The sequence below is a fragment of the Panthera uncia genome, chromosome D2, assembly GCF_023721935.1.
Source record: "Panthera uncia isolate 11264 chromosome D2, Puncia_PCG_1.0, whole genome shotgun sequence".
Lineage (NCBI taxonomy): Eukaryota > Metazoa > Chordata > Mammalia > Carnivora > Felidae > Panthera > Panthera uncia.
The window spans coordinates 54,644,572-54,670,798 of NC_064818.1; the positions used below are offsets into that span (position 1 = coordinate 54,644,572).

General features: G+C 49.4%; 2 protein-coding genes across 3 annotated transcripts in view; one reads left to right on the plus strand and one right to left on the minus strand.

Moving 5' to 3' along the window:
• Window positions 1-2,095, minus strand: part of MMS19 (MMS19 homolog, cytosolic iron-sulfur assembly component) — a 33,852-nt gene extending 31,757 nt beyond the window's left edge. For both annotated transcript variants that reach the window (XM_049645503.1, XM_049645502.1), the window contains exon 1: window positions 1,815-2,095. In XM_049645503.1, the coding sequence (XP_049501460.1) occupies window positions 1,815-1,926 (112 nt within the window). In that variant the 5' untranslated portion in view covers window positions 1,927-2,095. The remainder of the gene's footprint in view (window positions 1-1,814) is intronic.
• Window positions 2,096-2,198: 103 nt separating this feature from the next.
• Window positions 2,199-26,227, plus strand: part of UBTD1 (ubiquitin domain containing 1) — a 52,942-nt gene continuing 28,913 nt past the window's right edge. The window contains exon 1 of the mRNA XM_049645513.1: window positions 2,199-2,856. Within this exon, the coding sequence (XP_049501470.1) occupies window positions 2,787-2,856 (70 nt within the window). The 5' untranslated portion in view covers window positions 2,199-2,786. The remainder of the gene's footprint in view (window positions 2,857-26,227) is intronic.

The window sequence follows — 26,227 nt, forward strand, 5'->3', positions numbered from 1 at the left end:
TATATATATATATATACATACATATATATATATATATATACACAAATATATATACACACACATATATATATACACATATAAATACATATATACACATATAAAATATAAAAACTTGGCAGTCCTTATTCATGCTGTATTCTCAAGTGTGTTCTGAACTTGAAAAGTCCAAAATTATTGTGTTCATACGGTATAAATGTGAAAGAATAGTCACAAATGACACTGATGTAACAGTAGGGGGAGGGTGTATGCATTATCAGTGAATGTTAAACACTTAAGATTTTACAGTTCACTGGAGATGAATTGTACACCAAAATAAACTGTAAACAAACTCTAGTTAATAATATGCCTACCAAAGTATTTAGGAGGAAGTATTTAGAAGGATATCTGCAATTTAAATAGATGGAAAGATGTGTGACAAAGCAAGTTATATTAAAATGTTAATGGTGGTTGAGGTGTTGTGTGTAGGTGTGTCTGTTACGAAATTCTCTGCTGTATGTTTGAAACTTTTCATACTAAAACACAGGGGGAAATGGCATTGATAACACACTATGCTTCGTGAAGCTGTAAGAAGTTAAAATTGTTGGAATGGCAGCATCAAGCATTTGCTCCTTGATGCTTCCTTGCTGGCATGCACATAACCCACAAAGCCCTTATTTTCTGGTGTGGTATACTCTCTGTTTGCATGGTTATCTCTCCTACCACAGTATAAGTTCCTGGTGGGCACAGAACCAGTCTAATCTGGATTTAAATACCTATTGCTTTGTATCGTGTTTGGAGAATAGTATGTGTTCAATAATGGTGGGATGACTGAATGAAAGTGTAACTGCTAAGGACCAAAGTAATATACTCTCTCACAATTCACTTTTTTCATTTCTCACATACGTTAAAAGTTAGTACGTTCCGTGTTCAAGAGAAGTGTTGTCTTTTATTTTTCCCCAAGCATGCAAAATTTCTAAAAGTAAGACAAAACTCATCTGTGTTCAGATTACTTTGTATTCTATTACTTAAACAAGTCTGAAGACCTCCTGACACTCAACAACTCTTTAGGGTTTTTTTTTTTTTCCTTTTTCTGAAAGTGAAGTCTCCGACTTCCAAGGACATCTGGAATTTGTTTTAAGCAAATCTTAGATATGTTGTGAGAACTAAGAGGTTCCTGAACTGGCCAAAAGCAGGAAACCGGAGATCTGGGGAAAAGATAAAAACAAACACTACATAAAAAACTCACGAAGCAAATTAATCAAGAACTTTCCCAAGAAACGGAGGGAAAGTCTTAAGGAGGCTTCGCGGAACATCTCAAACTCCCCCCAGAGCGGCTTCTCCCCTCCTCTCTCCTATCACAGCCAGTCAGAGATAGCGCCGCGCGGCCACTCCCAACATGCCACGCGACTGGAGCTGGTGCCGCGGAAGATGCTGCTTCTCACGTCAACCTCCGCGAAACAACGTGCTTTCGCGGCGGGAGCAGCAGATTCTGAACTGGAAAACCTAGGTCTGAGTCCCTGCTGCCCCACCCGCCTGATGTGCCAGTCTCTTGTCCTCTCTGTGCTTCAGTTCCCTCATCTGTGAATCGGTAATGACTCTGTAACCCCAGTTCGCGCACAGGGTGATTACTAAGATGAGGGGCGTAAAGGCGCTTTAAAGAAGACGCAAGACTCTCAATTTGTTACGGTTCTTAAACACGCGGTGCTTACAACCAGCCCCAGACCAATCTCTCAAAGTCACCGCTGTCCCTCACTCCCTTCCCGCCCGGCGCCTATGCTGAGGCCGCTCCCTCCTGTCGGCCCCATGCGGGAGCCGCGCGGCGCCGTCTGCCGTACCTGCAGCTACTTGGTCAGCCGGGCCCTCCTGCTGACCCATGACGAAGTCTTGCACGAGGCCCCACAGGGCGCCCGTAGGCGCCACCGCCTCCAGAGCGGTGGCGGCGGCCATGACGCGAACCAGAGACCGTGGGAGGGGAAGTGGGCGGTGGCACGGGATGGGCCTCTGAGCGCACGCGCCTCCTGAGCCAATCGCCTTTGGAAGGTTAAAGAGGCGGGGCGCTCCCTGGATCACGTGCCTGCCGGCTCCTGGCCAGGCAGTTCCAGGGAGGGATGGGACGGTTCCTCCCCGGGGGGCGGGGCTTGGAGACGGGGCGGTGGCGCGGGGAGGGAAGGCGGCTGCTGGGCACGCAGCCGGGGGCCATTGAGGGCGAATAATTCCCGGCCCGGCTCCCGGGGAGACGGGCGGCGGGGCGGGCACCTGGCTGGGTGGGGCCGAGGGGCGGTACACACCCTGGGGGAAGCCAATGAGAAAATCAGGCCCGGTCCGAGGGGGCGGTGCCGTCGGTCACATGCACACCTGGGGCGGGCGGCGGCGGAGGCGCGGGCACCGCGAGCGGGCGGCAGGGAGCGGGGCCGGGCTAGGGCGGGGTTAGGCAGGTGAGTGACAGGCTCCGGGGGGCCGGCCCCTACTGGGAGCTCCGAGCGAGCAGGGAGTAGCTGCGGCGGTGCCCGCCCCTTCTCTCCGCCCCTCCATCGGAGCTGGTCTCCGGCCGGGCACCGTCGCGGGCCCCCCTGGCCCGGCCACCTGGGACTGTGCTGGGGAATCGGCCACCTCCCTCTCTCCCGTCGCCCGCAAAGTTTGTGGCGAAGCCGGCGCCCGGGCAGAGCGCGCCCCCGGGGGGAGATCGGGGAGCGCCCGATGCCGGGAGGCAGGAGCCGTTGACCCGGGACGCCGCCGTCCGGGCAGGATCGTAGAGCAGCAGACCAGTCCGCCGCCTCCGGTGCATGGGGCCCGGCTGAAGAGCCAGCATGGGCAACTGCGTGGGGAGACAGCGCCGGGAGAGGCCGGCCGCCCCGGGACACCCCCGCAAGCGAGCAGGTAACGACGAGGAAAGGAGCAGGGCCACGGGCGCCTCGCCAGTTGTCCCCCTCCTCGCTCGAGTTCTGGGCTTCCTAAACGACCTCCCACGGCTCCTGACGCCTGGGTTTCCCCGATGTCTGCTCCGGAGCCAGACGGGAGCCCCCTCCCCAGCCCTGGTAGCCGGGGGAGCCGAGTTGGGGCAACTGCGAGTGCTGACCCGGCTGCGAGCCCAACTCGCTCCAACTGGGAAGCTCCGAGTGAGGGTGGGGGCGGGGGCAGGAAATGTTTGCAGACCGCAGCGGGGCCGCGGAGGGGAGGGGGACCCCGGACGGGGGCGCCGCTGGCCTGGCAGCTGGGTCGGGGTCGGAGGCTGGCCCGTCGGGGCACTGCGCGGGCGGCCAGTCGTCCCCAGAACTCGGAGCGAGCGAGAACTGTCGCTCTTCCAAAGACTGTCTGTGTCATTATCGGGCTGCAAATCGTGTCTGCCGGAATCCAACTGGCAAAAGCAGCGCAGGACTCTGGGAAAGAAATCTTTATTTTTCCCGCAGGGCTTTTTAGAGCTTCCCGGCTGTCTGGGAGTCTAGAAAAGGTGGGGTGTGGGGTGAGAATTGCGCTCGGGTTTGTTGGGATCCTTCCCAGCCTTGGGGATGGGATCTGCTCCCTGGTGATCCGCGAGGGCTGGGCAGCGCCTTCTCACTTTCTTGGTACACTCCTCCTATCCTGGCTCTTCGCCCTGGGAAGAGGTCTGGCGTTCGTTTCCCCGGGTCTTGTACTCACTTCCTTCTCTGAGAGTGTTGCAAGGACCTTCTGAGAATGATAAAAATCGTATACTTTAGAGTTGAAAGGGACCTTCAAAACTTGTCTGAAGTCCAGGTAGACTTACCTCCTCCTGTCTGTGTAGAAGCCCTGATCCAGAGAGGTTGAAGAACTGGTCCAAAGTCCCACAGCTAGTTAGCAGTGCAGCTGGGGCTAGAAAGCAGTCGCCTGTTCCACCCAGTTGCCACATATCCCTTTTTGTAAGAGGAGCCACAGGCATAGTATAGTCATTAATGAAGTGGAAACTCTAGTTGGAATTTCCTGTCTCCTTTGACACGGAAGGTGTGTTGCTTGGGTTGTGGGAACTGGGAAGGAAGATGAGGGGAAACGTGGGGGAAGCAGAGAAGGATGTCTGTGTGGTGGACAGGATGACTTCTGGAAGAAGAAACGTGTTTTTATGGGGGTGGGGGTCATAGGGTAAAATCTAACATTGAAATCCTGTTGGCAGCCTTGTCCATTCTGATTGAGAAAAATTGATTCTCAAACCCAAGGGCTGGCTGGCTTTCTTTCTTTCTTTCTTCCTTCCTTCCTTTCTTTCTCTCTTTCACTTATTCAGCGAATATTTATTATTTATGTGCTCAGGCCACATAATTGATTTTGTAGCATTTTTCACTGGTGACATCCCTCTCATACTTGAAACTACCCCCCCCCCTTCCCTTCTTGGCATTAGACTATCCTGGTTTTTTTCTCTGATCACTCCTGCTCACCATCACATCACCTCCTAGGTGTGGGTGCACCACGGTGCAGTTTGGCATTCTGTTCTTTCTCTCATACTCCCTCCCAGAGAAATTGTACACAGTCCCACAACTCTTTCCACTGGGAAGACCCCTACACTGTATCTTCAACTATTATCTGTCAAACTCCAGATTCATACCTGTAAATGCCCACTGGACACACTGATGTAGTTATCCTTTGGATTCAACACTTCCAAAACCAAGCTCTGCATCTCTCCCTTCAGCAAGCTTCCCTTTACTCTTCCATTCTTGCGGTTGTCCAACTTCATACTTTGGAGATGTCTCTGCTGACTTTCTCTGCCTCCTAGTCAGTCATCCGCTGGAACCTGCTGGTTCTTCCTTGGCAAGTCATTCTAACCTGTCCCTTCCACTCTGCTTCACTCTCTTCTCATCTGAAGTCCAACCCACCTCCCAGGCTGAAGTTAGTTCCCCACCAAGGGCAAGTTAATCTTCAGTCATTCATCCCATGCCTGCACACTGTGGTCCCTCCCAGAAGATGTTTGTTAAATTAACCTGTTCTGAACCCTATAATTCTATGTTTAGAAAAAATTTTTTTAACAGAAACTATTTTTTAAAATAAATCCTACGTCCAACGTGGGACTCAAACTCACAAGCCCAAGATCAAGAGTTGCATGCTCTACTGACTGAGTCAGCCAGGCACCCCTGTTTAGTAGTCTTTTTGCATCTTTCCACTTCTGTAAGAACTTTAACTTTCAAGGCTTTTCAGTTTGATCTGGTCCTTTCTTTTAAGGTGTGATTTCTTTGTCTTCCCCGGACATTAAAGCCACGCTGTTTGCTCATTGCCATTTCTCCCTTCTTATCAAGAACCTTTCTTCCTTTTGAGGTTTGCCTCAAATCCCCTATCTTTCTAGAAGCACCTTGCCTGACAATTCTAACCCCCCCTTCTGAGAACTCCTGCAGACACATTATGCCACTTAACAATTACCTACTCCATATTATTAGTCATTTCTTTGATGTTTATAGTCTTATATCAGAAACTACATTGCAAGCCTTGAAGACCTGGGTTCTGTCTTATCCTTGTGTGTCTGTCTCTCACACTCACTCATGTAGCCATATACATACACACATGCACACACACTCAGCACCCAGCACAGTGACTTGTACAGAGGAGCCACTCAAATATTTGACTTTAGAATGTTAACCCGACTGTATCCTGTCATCTAGATTTTTCATGTAAACATTTTACTGAAGTATCTATCTGCATTTTTTTTTACCTGCTAGTATATCATTTTTTTCGATTCTGCAGGTCTCTCTGTGAATAAAGCTATTCATAAAGTCCAAAGCCAAGGGGAACTCTGTAGGATGACAAGTTTGGTATGAGGGAAGGAATCCTTCTTAACTTCACAGCATGCACCTGGCATTCCTGTAACATCTGCAGCTTACCCTTTGACAAAGACATAGTTTGATGTTGTAACACTAATGCCTAAAACTCCTCAACTCCCTTGGTGACTCTTACCTTTCCTTTGCCACTGGTGTAATGGGGAAAAATCATCAACAGAGAGCTACAACCTGAGTTCTAGTCCTAGGCCTGGAGCTGGGTGATACTGGGCAAGTCATCAAACCTCTCTCAGGTCACACTTTCAATGTCTCAGAAAGGAGCAAGGTTGTACAAAATCATTAGAGCTGTTTCAACGTTTTTTTTTTTTGTTTTTTTTTTTTTATTTATTTTTGGGACAGAGAGAGACAGAGCATGAACGGGGGAGGGGCAGAGAGAGAGGGAGACACAGAATCAGAAACAGGCTCCAGGCTCCGAGCCATCAGCCCAGAGCCTGACGCGGGGCTCGAACTCACGGACCGCGAGATCGTGACCTGGCTGAAGTCGGACGCTTAACCGACTGCGCCACCCAGGCGCCCCAAGAGCTGTTTCAACATCTTCATAAAGGCACCTGTTCAAAACTGCAAAGTTATTGGGTTGAAATTTCAGGCCTTGTTATGTCATCCTTTGGCCTTAGTTCTGGCTTCCTAGTCACTTGTTAGGTAAAACAGAGACATAATGCCCATTGGTCAGGCCATCTTGCATTAGCTATTTAGTTTTTAACTGTTACTCATAATGCATCCCCCGAAAGTCTAGGTTCCCCCTCCAGGTGCTGGGTGGTCCTTGCACTCTTCAGAGTGCAAGTATTCAGAGAATACTTGAAGATTTACTCATGTGGGGTGCTCCCACCACCACATATATATACCCAGGGTAGATCAATATCTCTGCCCCTGGAGTGGGTAAGGCAGCCCCTCCCCCAGCCACCCCAGGGAGAAATAGAGGTAGTAGAACAGGCAAGTCTCTTGCCCAGTTCTACCCTTTGAGAATGTGGCAGGGCTGAAACCCAAATATCTGACTCTGTGATGTGCCAGGCATATCCGCTTACATTCTGGAATCTCAAGCCCGGTGTGGACAGACCCAGGGCCCTGTTTTGAGCTGGTTGGGCTTGGCACTGTGGTTGCAAGAGAGTTTGCTTCTCATTGTGTGGGCTGCTGTGGCTATTCTTGAGGGAGTAATTGGGCAACTTCTCCATTTGCTCAGTAAATATTTACTGAGTGCCAGGCACCTTGCTGGCTGTGAACAGACATGGTTTTTGGCCACATGAAGCTTACAGTTTAGGGGTGGAGGGAGAAAATAAACCTATAGTCATACAAATTCCATGTGATCATACATGGAAATCCTGTATGATAATACATACGGTTATGTATTACTATATATGCTGGTGACTCACACATTTACAATTTCGGCCCGTCCTCTTCAACTCTAGCCTTGTATATTTTGCTGGTGGTCAACACAGTGGATGTCTGACAGGCTTCTCAGTTTAACACGTCCGAGACAAAATGAACCCGCACCCCCCACTCCTGCTCTTCCCAAAGTCTTCCCAGCTCAGCTCATGGTGATTTATTTCATCCTTCCATTGCCCAGGCCCCCAAAACACTACCCCAAAAACACACCCCTGACTCCTCCCCTTTGCCTCAGCCCCACATCCATTTAATCAATAGGTCCTGTTGACTTTGCCTTAAATATACCCAGAACCTGAGTACCATCATCCGCACACTTTGGCCCTGCTCTAAGCTCCCGTCAGTCTCTTAACTGACCTTCCTGCTTCCTCCCTTGTCTCCTGACAGACCGTTTTCATCGCAGCAGCGAGAGTGGTGCTGCAAAACTGTAAGTCAGCTTTTGTTGCTCCTGTGCTCCCCGTTTCATCCCCAGCCCTTGTGTTGGCCTACAAAACAGAATACAGTTTTCACCAGCTTACCTTTCCTAAGCCATCTCTTGCTCTTCAGCCCCTGTTCCACACCCCCTGGTACCTGAACGGGGCCCTCCCTCCCTCACCTCCTCCACATTCTTCCTCAGTCAAGCCCTCTCAGGCCAACCTTTTATAAATCGATCCCCTTCCCTGTACTACCTGCTGTCAGCATTATCCGCCCCCCCCCCCCCCCCCCCCCCCCCCCTTTTTTTTTTTCCCCCCCCTCCCCCTTACTCCCTGCTGTCAACCTTCACCCCCCCCCCCCCCCGCCCCCTTCCCTGTTTTATTTTTCTCCATGGCAGTTACCATCATCTGACATTGGCTGCCTCTCCTACCGCATGTGGTCAGGGATTTTTATTTGTTTGCCCCCTGATACATAGAGCAGTGCCTGGCATACAGAGGTGCCTGATAAGTCTTTGTCGAATGAAACCAGTGTATCCCTAACAGTGTTGGGAAGGTCTGTAGAAAAGCAGGAATGAGCAGACCTGACTGCTCTCTCATCTCGTAGGTGTTAGGGCATGCATCTAATAAGGGGACTTAGGCTGCAGCCTCACAGTGCTATTCTGTTCCTGGGACTGGCTTCTCTGTCATCCCAGGCCTGGGTAAGGTCTCAAATACCTGGCATATAATTCCCTGTGATTTGGGAGCCTCTTGCTAGGAGATACAGGGGCTATGGCAGTAGAGCAGAGTGAAGTCCCCTATTAGGGTCCTAACCAGGCAGTGTCACTTTCTTGACATTTTATGTCATTTAATGCATCTGACTGTGGACCCCTCTCTCAGATACACATGGTATTTGTAGTCATTAACTCAAAGGGCAGGGATGGGGTGGTCTAACAGACTGGGAAGCAGGAAGGCGGGTGATGTGGATTCCAGGCCTCTCTCTGCCAAGTAACTTGCTGAGGAATTTTTAGAATCATAGAATTTTAGAGCTGAAAGGAACTTAAAGTTTTCTTTAACCTCTTTTTCTTTTCCAGCTATTAAAAACAGAATAAAGGTATATCTGCTCCCTGCCGAGTTCACAGAAACGTGGTGCAGGCTATATAAAAACTGGATGGGCTCCTTTAAGTTTTCAGTGTGTTGGGGTCAAGGCATTGTAGGGAAGTGCTCAAGGTCAAGTGTATTCAAAAGGGAGGAAGTCTAATCTGGCCCTTTCTTAAGTGGTGATCTTGGGCAAGTCATTTGTTTTGTGCTCAGTTGATCTTCTATTTTAAAAAATGATAATTATTTGCAGTTTACTTCAGAAAGATGTTATGGGGATAAAATAAACGAACACTGTTTTGAAAATTGGTTTCATGACTGCATGGTCTACTCAAATATGAGATCCCAACCCAGATCCTCATCTGGCATTGATGGGAAATAAAGCGTTGGTTCTCTGCTTCTTCCTAATTATGTGTGCGGCTTTGATCTCTCTGAGACTCAGTTTCCCCATTTGTACAATGGGATGACTGCTACCCTACCCACCTCCCAGAGAGGTTTTAAGAATCAAGTGAGATCCTGGGTAAAAAGAGGTTTCGTGAACTCATAAAATTTCTATTATCCTAGCCACAGGATTTTTACACACAAAAACCATGGCCAGTGATTTTCCCCACCAGATCATTGAAGCTTACTCTTTTTTCAAAGAGCAAAACTATAAAAGAAATGTTTAAAAACTATTTTTGGATGGAAATCTTTCTGAAATGGATGATAGGCTTCCAAGCAAAATACACTGAGCATGAATAACCTCCTCTTTGCGACTCAGGGGTGTTGAGTTCATACCTGTATGTACAAAGCACCTGCTTGGTGGAGATGGGAACCACAAAAGCTTCTTTCTGTCAAAAGCCTTTATCTCTGAAAGAAGAGGGGTGAACTGGTGACAGGCAGAAGGAAATTGCTAAGGGAGAGCCTGGCCTTCCTCAGGGTCCCAAGCACCATTGGTGCAGGGAGGCTCTTGATTCCTGTTCTGGGCTCTGAGTGAGAACAATGTCCTGCCTGATCAGTGTGAGGCCTCTGGGCTTCTGAGACTAGAGGGCAGTGGGCCCCAAACTAAATGGTGTCCAGCCACTGTCCTTTTGGGGTTCATGTTTCCACCTATAATCTGTCTTCTCCCTGGCAGCAGTCACTCCTTTTTTTCATTTCCCCATATAAAATGTGCTTAAATATACGTAACATAAAATTTACCATGTTAACTACTTTCTAGTAGATGGTTCTGTACATTAAGAACATTTGCATTGTTATACATCCATCACCACCATTCAGCTCGACAACTTTTTCATCTTCCCCAGCTGAAACTCTGTACCCATTAAACACAAACTCCTCATTCTTCTCTCCCCCGTCCCCTGGCAGCTGCCACTCCACCCTCTGTCTCTTATGAATTTGACTACTCTAAGTACCTCGTAGAAGTAGAATGATGCAGTATTTGAATTTTTGGGTTAGGCTTATTTCACTTAGCACAATATCTTCAAGGTTCTTCTATGTTGTACCATGTGTCAGAATTCCCTTCCTTTTTAAGGCTGAATAATTTTCCAGTGTATGTCGGTACCACATTTTGTTCACTCATCTGTCAGTGACACTTGGGCTGCTTCTACCTTTTGGCTACTGTGAGTAACGCTCCTGGGAACATGGGTGTACAAATCTGTTGGGAGTCCCTGCTTTCAGTTCTTTTGTGTATATATCCAGAAGCGGAATCGCTGGATCATATATGAATTCTACGTATAATTTTTTGAGGAATTGCCGTGCTGTTTTCCTTAGTGACTGTATCATGGTACATTTCCACTAGCAGTGGACAAGGGTTCCAATTTCTCACATCCTCACCAATAAACTTGTTATCTTCTGGTTTTTATTTTGTTTGGTTTGCTTTTGATAATAGCCATCCTTATGGGTGTGAAGTGACACCTGATCATAGTGGTCACTTGAGATTCCATCTATTGGGCTCAAATATCAGCCTGTCCGATTTCCTGAGGAAACAGATGACCGGGATTGTTAGAATTGTGCCCAGAGAAAGATCAGATGGCTCACAGTGAAGCCTGAGGGACCCTCCAGAGAGGGAAGTATAGGAGGTTGGCTGGGTGGATTCTGCAACATCTTATCTGGTCAGTCAGAATTTGGCTTGCTTCTGGGTTTCTAACTAGGTGGTTGATGGCTGGGAAAGAAGACTGGATGGATGGATGGATGGATGGATGGATGAATGGATGGATGGATGGATGAATGGATGGATGAATGGATGGATGGATGGATGGGGCTTCAAGTGAAGCAAAGCAGCTCTGTGTTGTTATAACTCATCTGGCTCCCAGAGAATGTTAACTCTGTCTTAACTTGGGGTGAGTGGGGTAGGCACCAATTTCCTTTTTAGCTTTTGCATGTGAGAGATGCAGGACTGTGGTTCAGATGGGAGCATGTAGGCTTGAGTCAAAGGCAAGTAGTGACAGTGACATGGTGAGTTTGCTGCTCAAAACCACATGCTTCTCTCTGTTGGGGACAAGGTCCTGCCCCTTGCTTTCTGAGCTCACAAGGTAGAAGGACCAAGCACAGTGTGCACCCATACCTCTGACCATGCCAGCCCCTCAACTAGTGTCCCTTATTGTCAGGAAAGGGGCTGGAGCACCTTCTGCAGGGTGTGGGGTGGGGGGGACGAGGACGGCTCCGCATTTGTACCTGTGTCCTCAGGGAGGCTGGCACCAGAGCCCAAGCCCAGGCAGCCAGCCAGTCACCCAGCAGCCTAGATCTTAGAGGACTCAGAGTTTCGTTGTTTTTAGGGCTGGAAGAGATACAGTTGGCAGTAGCTCACCTTTACTTGGTGTTCACCATGTGCCGGGAGCATCACGTGCAGGATCTTGGCTAATCCTCACGACCATCCTATGAGTGGACACTATTATCACCTTTTTACAGATGAAGAAACTGAGCCCTAGAAAGGTAATGTCTCCTGCCTAAGGCCATGTAGCTTGTAAACAACAGAGCCAGGACTGGAACCCAAGTGTCTGATCTCAGAACCTGAGCTTTTGGGCCCTTGGACAGTTTATCTTCACCAGACAGGAAGAAGAGAACCCATGGTTTTCATTTTTAAAATGAGTTTATTATTGAGCGTCTTTAGGCACCTTGCTAGACCCAGTCCTCTCATTCGATTGTCCTTGTTTTACCTATGGGAACATTTCTAGCCATTTTACATATGGGAAAGTTGATGGGGAGGAAAGTAAATTGATTGCTGGGGGTTATGAGGCTGAGGAGAGGTGGAACTAGAGCTCAGATTAAGCACTTTGACTCAAATTGCAGTGCTCAGAGCTCATTCTTCTGTGCTGCCCTCCCTCACTTCTCTGAAAAGAAGCTGGAAGTCTGATGTAAAACCTGCAAAGCTCCAAGGACTGTAGCCACTCTGCTCCCTTCTCGTTGCTGTTCCTTCCTCCTTTAATTTCCCAACCCCCAAACTACAACCTCTACCCTAGGAGCCACGTGAATCCATTGTCTTGGATCACGTGCTTGGCACTTTGTAGATGCTCAATAAATATGTGTTGAATGTTGTTTGAGGGTTGAGTGTGCTGGAATCTCAGCCAGGATTGTGTTCCTGAAGAGAAATACAAGTAGAATGCAAACATCTTTGTTTTCTCCCTCTTCTCCCAGAGCGAACTGCCGCTTTCCAACTCTCAGATGCCTGGGACTTGGAGAAAAGAGTGCCCTGGCTGCAGACTTTGAATTATTCCCAAATTCCCAGGAGAAAAGAGGCAACAAAGTCATATTAGCAAAGTGCTTGCTGGATCAGGTGTCACTGTTTGTAATTAATAAGACTAATGATTTCTTACTTTGCTCAGCATTTTGCAGTTTTTAAAGTGCTTTCACCAGTACTATACATGATTTGTTCTCCACAGCCATCCTGTTAGGTAGGCAGGGCAGGAATCATTTTCCCCATTTTATGGGTGAGGATATTGAGATTTATTGAGGTTGCCAAGGTGCCCAACATTACTGACAAGTAAGTGGTAGAGAGGCAGAAGCCATAGGAGCAGTGGCTCTACTGCTTTCTTCCTACGGTGGGAAAGCCTCAGTTTCCATATCTGTAAAATGGGGACAAGAGTCGGGCCACTTAGGGGAGTCAAGGACTACATTACACAAGTGGTGATGTGTGTGAAGTGATCAGCACAGTGCCCAAACACAGCAAATGCTTAGTGAATAATGGCAATGGGTTGTTAATGGCAATAATCAAAGCTAAGTTCATTGTTCCTTTGGGAACTTGTATTCTGCTGACTCTTGGTCAGCCCAGAGTATTGGGAAGAGCAGAATGTAGCCTCCCCTGGGTGCCCCTGGGAAATCTGCTTCTGCCCACCCTTTGGCCCTTCCCTTGGGGTCAGAGTGTATAGCGAGGGCTGACCGTGAATTTCTTTTGATTTGCAAAATCTAGAGTCTTTGAAATAGGACATTTATAAGATACCATTTTTCCTTTTGGTGGCAGATAATTATGACAGTATTACACTTATTCTGTTCATTTAGTATTCATTTGCATTTTATTCCAACTCCTTTACTTCATTAGCTATGTAGCCTTGGCAAGTTGTTTTGGATTGGGGGCCTCACTCTGCTCACCTATAAAATGAAAGTAACAGTACCTACTCTGTAGGATTGTCATGAGGATTAAATGAGTCAATGCACATTAAGTCTCAGAATGGTGCCTGGGAAATATTAAAATACTTGGTAAATTGTACTTACTATTGTCACCGTGTTTGGCACTTATTATTTAAGCCAGCTGTCCCCAACCTACCTCTTCCCCCCCAAGTTGAGATACAAGGCCAGTGAAGTTCATACACAAGACCTAGCTTCTGCTCTATACCCTGGTTATCTACCATTCTTGTGATTCCTCTCATTTATTCAGGAAGGCCAATTGGAAGCAAATTGCACAAGAGTGATATTATTATAGACATAGCCTTGAATCTAGCCTCATTCTAAAAAATATGAACCTTTCACAAAAACTTGAGAACCCTTGTTAGTTACAAATCTCTTGCAACAGCCCCCACCCCCTCAGCTCTTGCTGATTTCAGCAACACCCAGTGGCTACTTTTCTGGGCTGTCTCAAAACAGATGTAAACATTTCTTGCTTGGTAGGTCAAGGCTGGGGAGTGCCCTCAGTTTGCTGTGGCTCATCTTCAGCTTGGCAGAACATCTCTGGGTCCTCTGGGGCTTCCTTCCTGGAGCCTGGCACATTTCTCTAATACACTTTGTCAACTGAAGACACCTCCTTCCTGAACTTTCTTGGAAAGCGATCAATATCCGCAGCAGAGCCACTTTACCACAGTTGATACACAGCCCCTACAACTAGATTAAGAAACAGTTGTTCTATAGTTATCATATACTGCTATTAATTAAGCACCAACTCTGTGGCAGGAACTGCAGTAGGTACTTTACCCACATTTCATCTAGTCCTCCTGATAATTCACTGAGGGTAAGACTGTCCTCATTTTAGGGGAGAGGCTCAGTGATACTATTGTGTGCAGGGTCACACAGTGAGAAATGGAGGGTTTTGGGTTCCAGACCACTGTTTTAGATTTCCAGACCCGCATTCCTTCCATGCAATACCTACCTCCTTGTCAATTTCAGCTGAGGGCTCACTGGGCCCTAAACAGGTATGGCTGGTTTACTGACTGACGTCATTGCCACCCATGACTAGCAAATAGTCTACTTCTGCCAGTTCTTGCACTACACATCCTAACTGTGCCAGAAAGTGCATTTTGTTGTCCCGTGAAAGGACAACAAAACCTTCATGGATTTGTTCTGCCTTCCTCCCCTCTCCCCAGCCCCATGCAGTGTCTGCAAAATAAACCATACTGTCCTCTATAATATGGGATATTGCACCTGGCATTGATTTTTTTACTTAACGAATGCACTGTTTCCCCCAAAATAGACTGTCACATGACACAGGCATTTCATTTCTCAAGACCTCACAGCTATACATACATAGTATATACCTCACTATAATACATAGTACCACGTATTATAATCATTGAAATCAGTACCCATTTATTAACCTACCATGGGTGCGTTAAATACCCTACTAGGTGTTTGACATTGGTGTCTTCAATCTTCATATCAGCCCTATAAGGTAGGCATAATTACTTCCATTTTCCAGAGGAGGAAACTGAGGCTCAAAGAGGTTAAGACCCACGAAAGTGGAGGAACTGCTATTTGAACCCTAGTAGTTGTAAATTGGGAACCGATATCTTAACCACTATGGGAAACTGCCTCTAAAAATTCTGTACATCTGCCTTGTCCCAGGCACTGCGTTAGGTGTCAGGCACAGCAGGAAGAGTTGATTCCTTTCCTCAAGGAACTCACGGCGTGATGGACTAAATGAATACTGGAGCTTCTGTGATTGGGTTTTATTTTTTCCATCTGGCCACGCCCTAGTGGGCAGATCCATGGCACACAGTGTCCGGGCTCCTCAGGGAGCTGCACAGCCAGGTTTACATCCCTGATGGCTCTGTTTGCTCTTTGCCCTTCTTCCCTCTGGGTCACGCATCAGGTTCACAGATTCCTGTTTGGGGTCTGGCCTGGGTCTGGCCTGGGACTGGCTGCTGAGGAGAAAGGGAGCATGATTTGGCTGGGGACTTACTGCTAATATGGCTTTTATAAGGCCCCGGATGATTGTTTTGAAAACATCCACATGCTGTATGCACTGTTATCTGGGGCCTCTCCCTCAGGAACAGGATGGGCTAGTCTTTGGAGTCAAAAGGCAGAAGGAGAGCTACACTGGGCCCTTTAATCTGCAGCCGACCCCTCCTGTTTGAAGCTGAGCCCAGCTCTGTCCTGCTGTGACATGTGTCCCATGGAAGATCCAGGGGCTGGATGTCTGGTTTATTGCTGACCATCATGTACTTTTACTGCAGCCTTAAGGCAGCCTTAGGCCTGCCGCTTGTGACTGCACCACCCCTTGGGCACTTGTCTGTGCCCTGGCCCACAGGAAATGTCACGGGAGAGATTTCAGCCTCCTGGCCCTGTTCTCCATGGTCCAGTGCTAGTCTAGGTATGGATGGACGGGGACCTCTTTTATAAGCTGGGTCTGGGGCCTCTCAGCTTTAGAGGGGAAATGGTCCCTTTTTCCGAAAGCTGTGGGGTTGGCAGACTTGCTCAGAATCTTTCCTAACTTTTAGGAGAAGAGAATTGGCACCGATAAAGATTTCAGCTGGAGGAACTGGCTCATAGAGGCCAAGCCACTGCCTTGTAGTCTATCCTGCGCAGAGATAGAGCTGGTGTCAGACCCAGGAACTCTGACTCCATTTCTCATGTCTTTTTCTATCTGTCTTGCTTCAAACCTGTGTACACGTTGTACATGTATGTCTCGTCATTGATGATGGCTCATGGCTGATCTAGGGAGGGAACAAAGACAAAGATATGATACCATTTTAAGCAAGATGTTGTATAGACTAGTGCTAAATCATGCAGTGTAGACAAGCAGAGACAAAGGCAATGTATAGACACTTTAGAAAGAGTTGAGATGGGATAGGGCGGTTATTAAAGATAAGTGAGGAGAGTTGCAGAAGGGTTAGTGATTTGAGTAAGGGGTGCAGGCTGGAGAGAAGCAAGTAGTGTGATTTTCTGTGTTGCAGAAGTAGTAGATGTTTATATAAAAAGTGTGAACAACACCAGAAAGCCCAAAGAAGAAAATCTCCTGCACACTCCCACCACCCCATGAGAGTCCCTACTCCTAGTTGGTGTTTATCTTCTAGCCTTCTTTTCTTTTTTTCTTTTTTTAGGCAGCAGAATCAAATTGGCTGTGTACACCAAGGTTAAGGAAGGTCTCGAATAGTAAACGGGGAGTTTGAATCAGAGGGAGCCTCTGCTGGTCCCTGCACGTGGGGTGCAGATAAACGAAGGGCTTCGGGTGCCAACCATCTGTAAGCAGGCAGGACTGAAGCCTCTGATGAAGCAGGGGCTCCCCTACCCCAGACTTTCATCATGCACTGCACAGGAGACTCACGTTTGCTCGTGGGGGTCAAGGGAAAGAATTTCTCCTGAGTTGTCTGGAAACCTAACCTGCATTCCCACCGCCCCCCAGGCCACAGGCCCCTTTCTTTCCTCTTTCCCATCCAGTTTCTTCAGCAGAGCTCTCTTCCCTGGAGTTGGGGATGCATAGCCAGTTTTGCCATGCCACAAAGCCTTGCTGCTGCGTGAGGTCATTTCAGGGGAGAGACTATATATAGCGGAGGACTCGCATCAGGACAGCTCCATATTGTTCGGGCTGTTTGCATTGCCCTTCCGCCGATGTAGCCAGGGTGACCTCACACTCCATATCAACTAGTGGGCACCACATTGTGTCTTCATTGCTCCCTCTGTGTTCTCCGGCCAGTGCTCACCCACACAGGAATGAGTTCCGACCCTGCCCAGGCCCAGGAGCCTTTAAAGAAGCAGCCTTGGGAGAGAGGCAATGGGGAGAGTCCAGGGACCAGAGTTCCCTTCCAGCTCCGCCACTTTGTGCTTAGCTTGGTATGTGTAACAAATTAGGTGCTGCCCTGATTGACGCCAGGGAGACTGGGGACCCAGAGGTTCCACTGAAGTTGTTGCTACGGGGCACACAGTTGGAAAACCACTACGGAAGACAACCCTCTGAGGTTTCTTCCAGCCTTAGGATTCATGGGTCTGGCCTTGTGATGGTCTGTGGCCTAAATGACCCCTCAGGAGGGGTGCAAACTTTGTAACGTCTTGGAGATTTTGATGGTTGTCTTGGGTAGACTGGAGATACAGTATAGGGAGAGAAATCTCAGGAGAGTTTTTGCAGTGGGACAGGTGGGGATAGCACAGAGTTGGCGGGTCCAGTATGACTTGCTAGGCTCTATAGCCATAGGCTGTTTTCTCTGGCTGACTCCCACCTGCCTTTCCTTTCAGTGCTCATTTGTCCCAGAGAAGAGATGAAAATGAGGTTATAATGCACTTCAGGCAAGGAAAGTGCATTTAATTTAAGTTGCCTGGAGCTGAATTTCCCATTTTATATGTGGAGTATTTGTAGAGCACAGAGGTGCCTTTGGCAGAAATCGAAAAGTCGGGATCTGGGGCCAGTTTCCTTCATTGAGCAAGTTTGTTTGCCGAGCACCTACTTTGTATTCCTAGAGAAGCATACGGGAGATCCCAGCTGCGTTAGGACCCCTTTACAAGTAACAGGAACCCACTAACTCCAGCTTAAACAAAAAAGGTGATTTATTATAGGGTTTCAGGGGGTGCTCAGGACGCCACAGCAAGACTGCTGCCTGGCCTTAAGCAGGAACTGGAAAAACCTCATCAGAATCTCCCCTTTTCCCTCAACTCTGCTTCTCCTTGGGCTCCCCCCACCCCCCGTTTCCACAGCCCAAACAGTCCCAAGTATTCCTGCCAGAGCTCAGCTATCCCAGCCCCAAGTCCAGATTCCCGGGGGAGCATATCCAGTTCGCCCAGCTTGGTCCACTCAGCTCCAGCCAGGGGATGGGTGTCACTTGCAACAAAGCCTGTATGGGAGGGGCCGTTCCTGACTTGTGTAGACTGGGGACAGCTCCAGAGGAGGGGGACTTGTGAGCTGCATCCATAGCTCTGAAGCTGTCACCTCTTCTAGGCCTTAGTGAGAAGCTCTAGTCCTAGGGAGGGACCCGGGCGTACGTGAAACACCTACTAGCCATCCAGGAGACAAAGAGGTGACCCTTGGGCAGAGCCTGCTTGTTCTGAGTATATGGCTCATCCAGTTGGGGCTGTCAGGAGGGGACAGGCCTCCCCAAGCTGGTATGGACAGTGTTCCACACAGAGCAGAGGGCCCTCCAGTTTAGCTCAGGGGAAAAGGGTTTACCAGCAGGATCACATGGAGGCAGCCGGCCTCATAGGAGCTGGGGCTGGAGAGCAGTCAGGAGTGGAGGCTGCTCTGCCTCTTGGGGGCTGGTGGCCTCTCTGCTTCCATCTGAGCGTCTGCTCTTAGCTTCCCTCTCTATGGACCCAGCCTTCTCCTCTCGGCTCATCGGCTTGTTCCAAGACGGAGCACACCAATGCTGAGTTCTGGCAACCTGTGTTTTGACTTCTCTGGGTCACGGGACCACCCAGATACAAGCTACTAGTGCAGAGCCTGATCACACAGGATTTGAGGCTGCCCCTTTCGGGGCTTTAGGTGGGACAGGCATTAAGAGACAGTCTCCTGCACTCAGAGGATGCTTTTAGACACTGGAGGGTAGAGGCTTGAAGATGGAAGAGAAGAGGGCTTGGGAAGGCAGACCAGCCTGAGCTAACGCAAAGATGCAAGGAGGTGTGTGTTTCGGGGAGGGGGCAGTAAGGCCTGAAAGACCCCTTTGAAGCTAGGCTGTGGGACAGGAGATGATGCTGGGGACTTGAGAGGGTGCTCCAGACTCAAAGGGCAAAGAGGACAGCTAGGGAGGGGCTGGGGCAGCACAGAAGACGGAAGCCACTTAGGAGGCCGGGCCGGCAGTGCTCCGGCAGCGGGGGAAGGGTCTGCACTGACATGTCGGCAGTGGAAGTGCCAGGGGTACAGAAGCCCTTTTGAAGAAAGAGTTTATGGGTGACAGTTTGGCTGAAGCAGAGGGAGGGTCCAAGATGTGGCAGGCAGCGGGTGGGAGCATTGGGCAGGGCTTGGCAACACTGGGGACGGGGGAAGGGCAGCTCTTTTTTTTTTTTTTTTTTTTTTTTTAATTTATTTTTGGGACAGAGAGAGACAGAGCATGAACGGGGGAGGGGCAGAGAGAGAGGGAGACACAGAATCGGAAACAGGCTCCAGGCTCCGAGCCATCAGCCCAGAGCCTGACGCGGGGCTCGAACTCACGGACCGCGAGATCGTGACCTGGCTGAAGTCGGACGCTCAACCGACTGCGCCACCCAGGCGCCCCTTGGGCAGCTCTTTGAAGGAGAGGTCGTTAGCCTCACGCAGCAGCATGGCCAGAGTACGTGTTGTTTAGGTTGGGAGAACTGAGGATATTTAAAGCAGAAAGGGAAGTCCCAGGGTAAAGGAGGAGACTTCTGGAGAATGGGTCCCAGGCCTACCAGCTCTGCTTCTCAGGAACTAAGGCCCTGCACACGTTGCCTTAGCTTCCTCATCTTCAGAATGGGAACAATATCTGCCCAGTCCCCTCCTAGAGTTGTAGGTCAAAGGTTATGTACATGACAATGTTTTGTGCTCAGAAAAGGCTCACACAGATGCAGGCAGCCTTGTTACTATTGCTGCTTGTGTGACAGCCTGCATGGTGACCCCCCCGGGGGGTCAGGCAGCCTTCCTTCCTGGACCTGGGACGACATGACCTGATGCGAACTCCCCGCAGCCAACCCAGACTCCCTGACTTCAAATCACCTGGGGTAGTGTTGAGAGGAGCGCCTATCTGGAACCTGAGTCTGGGGGTCCCTGAGTGACTGATTAGAGCTAGGATGAGTTCACCCCCACTGACTTCCAGCATTCCCCTGATTGGTGCTGTGTGTGTGTGTAGAGAGCCCAGCGGGCAGGCTGGAGGCTGAACCCTCCTTTAGATAGAGAGAGGAGAGAGGGAGGGAGGGTGGAAGGAAAGAGACAGTTGGGGAAGGGGGTGGCTATGGGCAGGCTTAACCCATGCACATTTCGGAGTGGAACTGGAAGGGGGGTTCTCCCCTGTGTGAGCCTTGTGGGCCTCTTCCCCACAGGGAAATCCACAGAGCACTTGTTTCAAAGTTCCCAGGAAAGGGGGAAATGAAACCTACATCCTGTTTTGCCGCCAGCCTAGGGAAGAGGACCCAGATGGCGACAGTAGATGGTGGTAGTAACCTAATACTGGTTGACATCCTGGGACCCGTGGAGTTGGGGGAACGGAGAGAGCTTGAGGAGGGGACCCGAGGAGAGAGCCTGTGGCCTCCCTTCCTATTCTGTTCCATCCTTTCTTCATTCACGCAGTAGGGCCCAGCAGCCTGGTGCTTTGTTCCCAGCTGCCTCTCCCTCAGGATTGGCCCAGCTTTCCCTACTGCCCACAGTCCTGTCCTCCTGGCTTCCTTCTGGCTCACCTGTAGCTTCCTCTCTCCAGGAAGGGAGCTTCCTGTGCCCACCTTTCTCCCCTGCTTTCTCTGCCTTCCCCCCTCCCCCACCAGGGCCTTTGGCTATTTCCAGTCATTTCTCTCCCACAGAGCCTCTGCTGGAGTCACCTGCTCCCCCACCCCCACCCCAAGCCAGACTTTGTGTTCTCCTGCCAGCTCAGTTCCAACCCCAGCCCCTTGGAGTATTACTTTTCCTAAAGCGCAGCAGCTGTGTCTTTTGCTGGTCTACCCAGCTGTTCTTGTCCTTGACCACAGAGGTCATGTCACTTGTGACAATAAATAGGAAATGAGAATGAGAGGGTTGCCAGGTGCCTCTGGGCTGCCCTTCCAGCTGCCTGCATTCCTGCTGGGAAACAATAATTGTAATACAAAACATTTATAAACATGTTCTATGTTCACTTACCATTTCCCAGACACTGTGCTTAATATTTTACCCATATTATCTCATTTAATCTTCGTAATGACCCGGTGAGGGAAGTTGAATTGTCATCCTCTTATAGTTAAGGGAAATGTGACATTACTGACAAGTAAGTGGCAGAACAAGACTGGAATTGGAGCGGGTCTGACTCCCATGCCCATTTCTTTTCTTTTTAAGTTTTTTTTAATGTTTATTTGTCTTTGAGAGAGAGAGGGGGACAGAGAGAAAGAGAGAGAGAGAGAGAGAGAGAGAGAGAGAATGAATGAGCGGGGGAGGGCAGAGAAAGAGGGAGACACAGAATCTGAAGCAGGCTCCAGGCTCTGAGCTGTCAGCACAGAGCCCGATGCGGGGCTCGAACCCATGAACTGCGAGATCATGACCTGAGCCAAAGTCGGATGCCCAACTGACTGAGCCACCCAGGCAACCACCCAATGCCCATTTCTTAACTGTGGCCATGTCCTGCCTCCCATTGCCACGGGGCCAGGGACCCCCCACAGCCCACTTAAACTTCAAGTTCTTCTTTCTTCCAGTTGACTATTGCAACTAGTAACTCGTCCACATAAGGAACCCTTGTGGTGTGTTTTTCAGAGCTGTGCTTTTTTCTCTCTTCTCCATATCCCAAACAGTGAAAAGACCTTCAGGTGGTAGGGGTCCTAGTATTTCTCTTTGCTGTGGACTCCCCCACACCAGTGTCCCATTTTATAGCTGTCTCAGTTTATGGCGGCAAATTCCTAGTCTTAGCATAATTTGACATTATCCTGACAAAGGAGCTTCAAAACTAGAAGTAAAGAAGAGCCTGATCTCTCGATTCCATCTGATGCTCTTCCCACTTAGACCCTGATGCCATTCTATTCTGAGAGTGCTAGAAATATGCCCCAAAGGTTTCTCTTCTACACATTCTGTATTGACTGGGAACATTTCTACTGTTTGCGGTAGGCCTTTTGTGTTCTATTCTTGTCCGTGAGTGGTGATTGTCAATGAGAAAGAGAGAAAAAGAATAAAAATCTCTGGGGATTAGGGTATATATGAAGTTTGAAAAAGCATATTCCGTATCATAATCACATTTTAGGTTTGGAGAAGTATATTGTTGTTAAAACATAAGCTATTGAAAATGGAGTTTGACAAAACTCTTGCCTGATGTTCTAGTAATTCTCAAGTGGGGCATAGCACAATTTGGGTGCCACAAATTGGGTGGGGGTGTGTATGTGAAGTCTGTGTATCAAAAAGGGGAGTGTGTTTAAAAACAGTGAGAGGGGCGCCTGGGTGGCTCAGTCGGTTAAGCGTCCGACTTCAGCTCAGGTCACGATCTCGCGGTCCATGAGTTCGAGCCCCGCGTCGGGCTCTGGGCTAATGGCTCAGAGCCTGGAGCCTGCTTCCGATTCTGTGTTTCCCTCTCTCTCTGCCCCTCCCCCATTCATGCTCTGTCTCTCTCTGTCTCAAAAATAAATAAACGTTAAAAAAAAATTAAAAAAAAAAAAAAGGCTGAGAAACACAATCTTCCAGTAGGAGATTGTCAAATCCTGTCTTTCTGGGTCCTACAGTCCTCTAGGTATTTACTAGAGGGCTGGCAGGATGGTGTGCATGGTATGGGGGCATCCTGCCCGTCTTGTCTCAGTTGGACTAAAGCCTCTTGGGGCTCTGGGTGGCCTACCCAATGGCTTTGCCACTCACTTCCTGCAGTATGCCAGATGAAGGTAATATTAGTGTAGATGCCTAGTCCTGGAGAGTTCAAGGCTAATCTGAAGCACATACTGCCATAAAGCTCAGACATGCATTGAGTTTCTACATGCCAGGACCCATGCTTGGCCCAGGGTGTGCAGCTGAACAAAACAGATACAGCCCTGTGCTCATAGAACTCTCAGAGTAGTGGGCAATTAGATTGTGCTCAAATAATAAAAATGTAACACATGCTATGAAGGAGAGAAGAGGGTGTTGGGAGAGAATTATGAGGTAGGAGGAATGGATTATTTGGCGGTACTGGATCAAAAAGATGGCCCTGAGAAAGATAGCTACGCTGCACCTGAACGCTGAGCCTGATGTAGCCATGTTGGTCTCCTGTGACCATACCTCTAGCTGGGGCTGTTTGCTGGTCCGTGTGATACCTTTAGGCGAATCAGAATAAAAGGTGTCTGCTCTAGGCAGAGGCAGCCCTGCCAGGACCCGTGGCTGGTGAGTGAACATGAGCTAGGCTTCAACCTCCACTGGCCCCTGGTCCTGGCGCTGGGCACAACCCAAGGTGGGGGCCTTATCCAGGCTGGGTAAAGGGAACCGTACATGTGAAGGCCCTGGGACAGAAAAGAGCTTGATGTCTTCCAAGAAAGAAGCCACTGAAAGAAGCAAGTGGCCACCTCAGCTTTTCTTCCCCTGGTGAGGAGGCAGCTTCCTTTCAAGGAGAAAGGAGAGGGAGGCCATGTCTGGAGCACAGTCTGGAGCTGCTGGGCTGGCCAGCAAGCACTCGTAGTTTGGCTTCGTCAGCGCCGTAGTTGGTGAGTTCTGCTCTGGCCTTCTTTCCATAACACATGTCCCTTCCACAATGCCCCAGGAAAGGAGAAGGACCATTAGGAGGGGGTTCTGGGGAAGCTGGGCCAGAGATCAAGGCCCAGGTCCTGCCAGCTTCTGTTCAGCTTTTCCAAGACAAGTCTCTACTTTGTGCCCAGTTCTGTGCTAATCCTGTAAATTTGGAACTTCACGGACTTTTAACCTTTTTCTTTGTCTTCTCACCTGAGACACACAACCTTTCATTCCACAGGTAGGGTTAATGGACTCACATGCAAATGACGGTGGTAAAGAGAGGCTCTGGTGGGTGGGGAGGGTAGCGGGACATGCTCAAGGAAGTGGCATTCAAGTTCAGTTCTAGACGCATGTAGACTATTAATATGTAGAGTAGGCTAACCTATGAGCTCTTGGAGGGAGGGATTGTATCTCCTTTGAGCGGTAAGTCTGCAGTGCTTAGCCTAATGCCTAAGTCATCATAGGTGCTCAGCCCGATTTGGAGACGGAATAGTCCCCTCCAGCATCTCTTCAGGAAGGCTGTCTGAATTCTAACCCAGGTTTTCTGCCCCATTGCCCAGGGCCTAGCATTGTGTCACAGCTGCCTAGTGACAGAGCAACGAAGGGATGTTTGGGGAACTTGAAATCATGTCTTGAGGAGCTGGGACTACTTAGCAAGAAAACACAAAGCAGAGGAAGATGGGGAAGGCGGTCTTTAAATCCCCCAAGGAACTGTTGTCATGGTACTGTTACCATTCATTGAGTCTTTCCTGCATGCCAGGTATATGGTAGGGGCTTCACATGTCTGATCTCATTTAATCCTCATAATAATCCGAAGGGGAGAATATTATCGTCTCTATTTAATAAAGGAGGGCACTGGGATTTAGATCAGATGATCTACTCGAGATCACCTGCCTGGGATTTGGAATGGGTCGGTCTGGCTCCCAAACTCATAACTGCTGAGAGATTTTAACTACCACACAGTATTACCTGGAGATTTTGTCGTGTAATTGAGAAAACAGAGCGGGCACTCATGGGGAGAAGTTCCAAGAAGGTAGTTTTTCTGTTCCCCACAGGGTGATTTCTCTTCCTAAAGGAGAATAGTCTGAAATTAGAAGGGCTGCCCTCGGAGAGTCCACCTTCTACTGCAGGACCTCTTTGCTCCAGTGGGATCTGCTTGTGCTAAAGTCGAAGCAGCCTGGTAGGGCCTTTTTCTGAATGGAGCTGTGAGGTCCACCCTCACACAGGCACAAGCAGCAGCACCCAGATTTCCCGGATCATCCTGGCCCAGCTCTCTTGTTTCCTGTTCCATTGTTCTCCCTGAAGCCCCAGCGACAGGGTCCGGGTCCAAGGAGCTGGGTAGCAACAGCATGTGCCTGGCCCCCTGTGGGATGGGCCACACAACACCTGGTCTCTGGACCCTGGCACGGAGGCTGGCACTCGGATGAATTTCAGGGGAGGGAAGACCGGGGTGGGTGCACTTCCTGTGGGCTCCTGGGGCTACAGAGGTTTGCAAAACTGCACTGATTGTCCTTTGATTTGATTTTTCTTTTGCCCCACTGACTTCCTGTGGCCATGCGGCTGGCTCTAGGATGCAGAGGGGTGCCATATGGTTCTAGAGCCCCTGTCACGACATCAAGTGAGTTGATGTGGGTGGGAGCCCCTTTGTAAACCACAGAAGGCTATAAACTGCCTGAGAGCTGACTGAAGTTGAGCCCTGCAAGACATTGATGAGCTGGCCTCTTTAGTGCCAGAGCGTGTGGCAGGACATTAGAGCTGGAAGAGCCCGTAAAGGTGATGTGGTCCGCTGCCTACTCAGTGTGGGGTTTGCTCCACTCAGCACCCTGCAGGCAGTCAGCCAGGCTTTCCTTGAGCAAAGCTAGCTTTTGATGGCTCTCATGAGGAGACCGTCCTTCCTTGCGTTGGCCTAGCCCTCTACAGAGCGTGTCCCGGTGTGCTGCCTTTGCTGCCCCTCACTGTGGCCTTGTGAGAGGCGTCTGCACTCCGTGAGCTTGGGTGAGGCCAAGCTCCCACCTGCTGGTTCTGCAGGAGCAGGTCTGCTTTCTTTTTGTGAAGTTTTCCTGTTTCTGTTCCTGGGATTTGAGTCCGTGGTGAGCATTCGTGACCCTTCTTACAGTGTGGTGAATGTCAAAGAGAGGGCATTTGCCTTGTCCAGGTCGTCCCAAATGTGTGGCCGGGCGGGAAACACAACCCCGGAGATGCTCAGTCTTGTCCTTCACTGCTTAGGTACATTCTGCCTCCTTCCTGACTCTAAGCACGCTTTACAACAAGATTCTGAAAGCCCTTTCCAAACAGCAAGGTCAAAGCTTTTGGCTTCCTTCTTTAGAATGTACCTGGCTGGTAGGGTGAGGGTGGGGATGGACACATAGGAGCCATATGGTGCCAGGAATGGGACATAGCAGCTTGGAGGAGGGATCTGGAGGGGGGCCAGGGTACGACAGCAAAGTGTCTCTGCTGCCAGGGGCTGGGGCCACCCTGGTGACTTCTTCCTAATTCTCCTTTCGAGGGCTTTCACCTCCCCGTCTTCTTCTTTTTCTGCTTTTCCTGTTTTATTTCTTGTGAGGCACCCCTGAGCTGTTCCACCTTCCAGCTCTGCCCGCCTGGAGATTCCCAGCTCTTACGCTTTAGCGTCCTTAACATATCATCTTTCTCTATAACATCTTCTCCTTCAGGGCTCGGCAACCATCCCCCCCCCCCCCCCC